General features: G+C 30.6%; 1 protein-coding gene across 1 annotated transcript; it reads right to left on the reverse strand.

Moving 5' to 3' along the window:
- Nucleotides 1-3,653: 3,653 nt before the first annotated feature.
- LOC133825604 (uncharacterized) lies at nucleotides 3,654-6,241 on the reverse strand. The gene is made up of 4 exons (XM_062258520.1): nucleotides 5,196-6,241; nucleotides 4,344-5,088; nucleotides 3,966-4,265; nucleotides 3,654-3,713 (listed from the first exon to the last, which is right to left on the reverse strand). Exons 1-4 carry the CDS (start codon nucleotides 6,239-6,241, stop codon nucleotides 3,654-3,656), a joined length of 2,151 nt encoding a protein of 716 aa, XP_062114504.1.
- Between the last annotated feature and the right edge of the window lie 1,126 nt (nucleotides 6,242-7,367).

Consider the following 7,367-nt stretch of genomic DNA (forward strand, 5'->3'; position numbering starts at 1 on the left):
AACTTGTGTCATGTATGATCACAACAACAAAATATGATTCTCAATACTTTTTGTTTTAAGAATGTTTTTAATGCTCACTGACCCTTGAAATCAAGAGTTGTGGAACTCTGAGTTTTTGTGCTTGATATCATAAACTTACCATATGAGTTTAGCAATGAGATTACTTCCCAAGTGGTACTAATCTTTACCATATGAGTTATAATTCAAGTCTCTTTAAACCACAATGTTTTAAATTTAAACTTCTAAGTTTTATATTTAAACCCCTAACCTTTAAATGTAAACCGTTTGTCTAAAAATTTAAATAGCAATTATTTTTCTTGAACAAGAAACATTGTAAACTCCTAACCTTTAAATTTAAATCACTTTCCTATAATTTTAAACAACAATCTAAATGGCATCAAACTTTGAACCACAAGACTAAATGGCATCAAATTTTGAACCACAATGCTAAATGGCATCAAGTTTTGAAAAATAAAATATAAATTTTTATCTGTTAAGCTCTACTTATAAATCAAGTCTCTTTAAACCACAATGTTTTAAATTTTGAACCACAATGCTAAATGGATTCAAATTTTGATTCATAATTTATAAAGTTATATCCATTAAGATATATTTATAATCGAAGTATCTTTAAACCACAATGTTTTAAATTTAATCCAATAAGCTTTAACTTTAAACCCCTAAACTTTAAAATTAAACCTCTTATTTAAAAATTTAAACCCCAGACCATATGGCATCAAATTTTGAACACATGGCTAAATGGAATCAAATTTTGAACCATAATTTATAAATTTTTATCCATTAAGCTATATTTATATTCCAAGTCTCTTTAAACCACTAAGCTTTAAATTTAAAACACTAAACTTTAAAATTAAACCTCTTTAATCGCGATTTTAAAAAATTTATCCATTAAGCTCTATTTATAATACAAGTCTATTTAAACCACTAAGCTTTAATTTTAAACCGTTTTGCTTTAAAGTTAAACCACTTACCTAAGAATGTAAACCTCAAACCAAAATGACATCAAATATTGAACAACTAGGGTAAATGGTATCTAATTTTGATCTCAAAATTAAAAGTTTTATCCATTAAGCTATTTTTATAATCCAAGTGTCTTTAAACAACTAAGTTTTAAATTTAAACCATTAAGCTTTAAATTTAAACCCCTTACATAAGAATTTAAACCACTAAGCTTTAAATTTAAACCACTAAGCTTTAAATGTAAACCACTTTCATAAAACTTTAAACCACAATGCAAATGGCTTCAAATTTTGAACCACATGGCTAAATGGAATTAAATTTTGAACCAAAAGGCTAAATGGTATCAAATTTTTATCCATTAAGCTCTATTTATAATCCAACTCTATTTAACAAACTATGTTTTAAATTTAAACCCCTATGTTTTAAATTTAAACCACTAAGGTTTAAATTTAAACCACTTGCCTACAACTTTAAGCCACAATAAAAAAGACATCAAATTTTGAACCACATGGCTAAATGAAATCAAATTTTGAACCACAACTCTAAATGGAATCAAATTTTGAACCCCTAAGCTAAATGACAACAAATTTTGAACCCCAAGGATAAATATTATAAAATTTTGATCCAAAATTTATGTATTTTTATCCATTCAGCTCTATTTATAATCCAAGTCTCTTTTACCCTCAATGTTTTAAATTTAAACCACTTTCCTTAAACTTTAGACCCCAAGGCTAAATGGTATCAAATTTTTATCTATTAAGCTCTACTTATAATAAAACTCTATTAAACCAATTATTTTTAAATTTAAACCTAATATCTTTATTCATCAAAAACTTTAGACCAGAAGTTGTTAGTGGAAAAAAAAAATTATATATTTTATTTTTAGGTGTGACTGTGCGCCGCGGCCCATATCAATTAGAGTCGCGGCGCCCAGTGACAAATAATTGCTATTTTTTGTTTCATTCTGAGCGCCGCGACTCTAATGTCTAATGGTTCTGTGCGCCGCGGCGGAGAAAATGGCACCAAATTTTAATCGCAATTTTAAAAAATTTATCTATTAAACTCTATTTATAATCCAAGTCTATTTAAACCACTAAGCTTTAATTTTAAACCGTTTTGCTTTAAAGTTAAACCACTTACCTAAGAATGTAAACCACAAACCAAATGACATCAAATATTGAATAACTAGGCTAAATGGTATATAATTTTGAACTCAAAATTAAAAGTTTTATCCATTAAGCTATTTTTATAATCCAAGTGTCTTTAAACAACTAAGTTTTAAATTTAAACCGTTAATCTTTAAATTTAAAGCACTTTCCTAAGAATTTAAACCACTAAGGTTTAAATGTAAACCACTTTCATAAAAATTTAAACCACAATGCAAATGGCTTCAAATTTTGAACCACATGGCTAAATGCAATTAAATTTTGAACCACAAGGCTAAATGGTATCAAATTTTTATCCATTAAGTTGTATTTATAATCCAACTCTATTTAACCAACTATGTTTTTAAATTTAAACCCCTAAGCTTAAAATTTAAACCCCTATGTTTTAAATTTAAACCACTAAGGTTTAAATTTAAACCACTTGCCTACAACTTTAAACCACAATAAAAAAAGCATCAAATTTTGAACCACATGGCTAAATGGAATCAAATTTTGAACCACAACTCTAAATGGAATCAAATTTTGAACTCCGAAGCTAAATGACATCAAATTTTGAACCCCAAGGATAAATATTATAAAATTTTGATCCAAAATTTATGTATTTTTATCCATTCAGCTCTATTTATAATCCAAGTCTCTTTTACCCTCAATGTTTTAAATTTAAACCACTTGCCTTAAACTTTAGACCCCAAGGCTAAATGGTATCAAATTTTTATCTACTAAGCTCTACTTATAATAAAACTCTATTAAACCAATTATTTTTAAATTTAAACCTAATATCTTTATTCGTCAAAAAATTTAGACCAGAAGTTGTTAGTGGCAAAAAAAAAAAAAATTATATATTTTATTTTTAGGTGTGACTGTGCGCCGCGGCCCATATCAATTAGAGCCACGGCGCTCAGTGACAAATAATTGCTATTTTTTGTTTCATTCTGAGCGCCGCGGCTCTAATGTCTAAAGGTTATGTGCGCCGCGGCGGGGAAAATGGCACTTACCTAAAGGGTTTATAATCCAAGTATCTTTAAACAACAAAGTTTTATATTTAAACTGTTAAGCTTTAAATTTAAACCACTTGCCTAAGAATTTAAACCACTAAGCTTTAAATTTAAACCACTTTTATAAAACTTTAAACCACAATGCAAATGGCTTTAAATTTTGAACCACATGGCTAAATGGAATCAAATTTTGAACCACAAGGCTAAATGGTATTAAATTTTTATCCATTAAGCTGTATTTATAATCCAACTCTATTTAACCAACTATGTTTTAAATTTAAACCCCTATGTTTTAAATTTAAACACCTTGCCTAGAAATTTAAACCGCAAGCCTTAAATAAATAAGATTAACTGATAAATTTGTCATGATTTAAAGATAATAATCTATCATCTTTTATAACCTTTTTCTGTCAAATTCATCTCTCACTAATATCAATTCCTATTTTTCATAAATTAAATAGATAATAATATAATAAAAAACAAATGTACTTTAATAAATATATAAACATTCTTATCCACAAGTCCACAACGCAACAAATATGTATAACATTGCATCTTTATAGTCTTTAGACTGCAACAGATAACAACAGTTCATGCTTTCATGCATAATGCACTGTACTCAAGGACAATAATCAATCTCAATGATCATGATATGTATGCAATTCACAACTCAATGTTATCCTTCTTTTAGAATTGGTTGGCTTTTAAAATTCTTTCTATTATGCCCCAATATTCCGCAATTTCCACACTTGACTGTTCGAACATGCTTGGGAAATTCTCCTGTTGATGGAATTCTTTTTTTCTTGGGACGTCCCTGTTTTACTTTGAATTTTGGAGCTTTCATGCTATCTCCTATAATTTCATCTGGGACACTCCAATCATCTTTATTTGGAAGAGGATTAATTGATCCTGCATATGTCTCTTTCAAAACAGAATTTTTATACCAATTTGAGCAAAATATGTACTTGTCCAAGTACTTGCTTTCAATTGTTGCAATAGCATGTGCACATGGAATTCCCTCTAGTTGAAATTCATTACATGTGCATATATGTTGTTCCAAGTCGACAACAAACACTCGATCACCATATGTGACACTAGATTTCATTGCATCAATTGCATCTACCTGTGAAACAATACAATTATTAAGCAATAAATTTAAAATCCGAACAAAAAGAAAATAAATGTAACTTTGATAACATACCTTCATTCGAAATGCCACATCAAGTTTGATCTCCATTTCATCATTTGCCCATTTTGTCACCTCAACAAATTGGTTGATTGCTGCTTCTTTTCTTGTTGAAAGCCATCTTTGGAGCATCTCTCTTATAGCTTCTATTAACGACGTTATAGGAAATTCTCTCGCATGCACAATTGCTGCATTTATAGATTCGGCAATGTTACTTGTAAGAATGTTATACCTTTTCGTTGGAAAGAATGGTCGAGCCCATTTTTCTGGTTTTGCTTCCAAAAGATAAGTGGTCATTTCAGAGCTAATTTTCTGTAATTCAGCCATGGCCGAATAATATTCTTGAGCTGAGTACGCTCTTGAAGCAGTTTCAAATATGGCATGCACATGTAATCCCCTAAACTTAGTCCTTAGATTTTGCTTCAAATGATAAAGACAAACTCCATGATATACATCAGGATACACTTGTTCAACTGCATTTTTGATGCTTTTATCCCTGTCAGATACTATGCACAAGTTTTCTCGATCTCCTATTGCTTCTTTTAGTCTTGTAAAGAACCATATCCATGCATTGTCATTTTCTGAATACCCAATTCCAAAGGCGAGCGGAAATATTTGATTGTTTCCATCTTTAACACAAGCTGCATACAGTGTACCTCCACATTTCGTCTTTAAAAATGTTCCATCTACCACTATAACTGGTCTACATTGCTTCCATCCATCTAATGAAGCCCCAAAAGCAATAAACATGTATTTAAACCTGTAAAATTTAAATAAAAAAACAACCAATTCCTAGAGATGTAAGATATGGATTGTAATCAGTAAAGCCTTTAATATAGGAATGCAAATTATAAATATTATTAATACCTATTTTCTTCATCTTTACATACTCTTGTGATAGTTCCTGGGTTGGCCAACTGTAGCATATACAAATATGAAGGCAACAATGCATAACTTTCCTCATTTGACCCTCTAACATCATCAGCTGCAAGTGTTTTTGCTCTCCAGGCTTTATTGTATGTTACACCTACCCCATGTTCATCTCTCATGTCTCTTATTATTTGCCTTGGTCGATAGGTTGATCCTGGGTCACGAAACTTCTCTTTGAAGTAACTACTGATGACTTTTGCACTTGCTTGTCTATTTTCAAAATTTCTGTGATTTAAGGAGCATGTGTGGTGTTTATGGTATTTGATAACTCGAAAGTAGTATGATACTTTTGAGCTTCTTGCACGTACATACCAGCCATAATTCTCATCTATGCATTTTGCCCAAAATGCTTCTGAACATGATTTTTGAATTCTGTACTGAAAGTGTTTCTTGATGGCTATTTTCGCAAGTGTATGTTTTAGATCAGTCTTATTCTTGAAAACACAATTGAGTCTTATGTCTTCAATCTCCATATTCGGCAACACATGCAGAGGTGATTGAGCTTCTTGCCCGTGTTCTGTAAATTTGTTGGATTCTTGTGTTGAGGCGCTCTTCATCTTGCTAGTGCTTGCAGTATTCGTATTGGGGTCTGTGAGAGTCAAACTGTGACTTGTTGCATTGCTTGCTAAAGCAGATGGAATGCTAGCTTCTCTTGGCAAAGAAATGGTTTGATTTCTCTGTTCTACTTCAACGATGAGAGGACATTTTTTCAACTCTTCCACAGTCTTGTTCAAGTATAGATAAGCTTGTAAATTCTCATCACTTTCTATCTTCATTCCTTTGCTTGTATCCATATTTGCATCAAAAATCAAGTTTGTTGAAATCAATCTTTCATTCAATCTGAGCTCTTTGTATATCTTGTTTACCAATTCCACATACTTGATATCCTTTTCCACCATCAATATTTTCACTTCATGATCAATGTATTTGTTGTTTGCATTCCATCTTCCGTTAAAAACTACAAATAACATTATCTTATCCATTTCCTGCAATAAAAAATAACACAACCATGAGAGCTTATTGCTTTATCTTGGATAGAAATTTAAAAAAAAAATTCAATTCAATATACTTTTTGCCTTAACTTCACTCATCTCAAGGCAAACACAATTTTTGCGAAACTAAGTGTCAATAATATTTGTGACTCAATAAGAAGAATAAAAGTAATGCAAAAGATGTTTTATCGTGAAGATGAAGATAATAATGTTATTTTACAACAAAATTTAAACCTCAAACATTCAATGGCTAAAAATTTAAACTAATACTTTCATAATTTACAACATTGTTCTTAAAATTAGGATTCAATGTGCTGAACAACAAAGACATATTTTTGAGGATGCTGGAAATAATTTTGGCAAGAGAAATGGATCTCAATAAGAAAATGACAGAAATAAGACAAGTTGAAGAAGTGCTAAAGCAAAGGCTGGTCTCATCAGAAGAACAAGTATACTGCATGGGAGATGAAACAGAAGATGTTCGGGAAAAAAATTTTGTGGTGGATAATATGGCTGTGGTTTCAGTGGGAATTTCAAAAGAGCTGTTGGGTCAATTGCAGACACTCCAGGTAAGTTTAAAAAGTTCAGCTACTCGGCTGAGATCAAAGCTGGAAAGCAGCAATGCAAAATTTAATGACTTGCTTGTAACATAGACAAACAAACTAAAATCCAATTTGAGAGATGCTGAAGATAAAATAATTCTTGCCAATTTAAAAGCCTTTACTTTGGGGTGATAAGGTCAGATTGCCTGATAAACAGCTGAAAGAATCTGAGTTTCTGCTGCTGAATGCAAAGTATTCTGCAGATTGGAGTCAGGAAGAGCTTAATGCTCTATGTTGCATAATCAATGAAGTACCATCTTGCACTTCTATAAGACCAAGAAAATGAATAGCAAAAAGTATATATATTGTGTAGTTGGGAAACAAAGAAAATCGCTAAAACTCACTTACTCATGTCATATCCATAAAAGGAATTAAGAATGCACTTTCGAGAGAGTTGTAAAGAATCATATAATAGTTTTTAGTTACCATTTTTGTTACATATAATAAAAATAGTTCATGATCTTCCAAAAGTAAATAGATGTTATTCTTTGCATGAGATTTTTTGTAATGTGATA

This window comes from Humulus lupulus, chromosome 3, assembly GCF_963169125.1.
Source record: "Humulus lupulus chromosome 3, drHumLupu1.1, whole genome shotgun sequence".
NCBI classification, from domain to species: domain Eukaryota; kingdom Viridiplantae; phylum Streptophyta; class Magnoliopsida; order Rosales; family Cannabaceae; genus Humulus; species Humulus lupulus.

Coding starts and splice junctions, on each gene's coding strand:
- LOC133825604 (XM_062258520.1), bottom strand. CDS start 6,241: ATGGATAAGATAATGTTATTTGTAGTTTTTAACGGAAGATGGAATGCA. Junction 5,089..5,195: donor TGTAAAGATGAAGAAAATAG/GTATTAATAATA, acceptor TAAATTTTACAG/GTTTAAATACATGTTTATTG. Junction 4,266..4,343: donor ATGTGGCATTTCGAATGAAG/GTATGTTATCAA, acceptor ATTGTTTCACAG/GTAGATGCAATTGATGCAAT.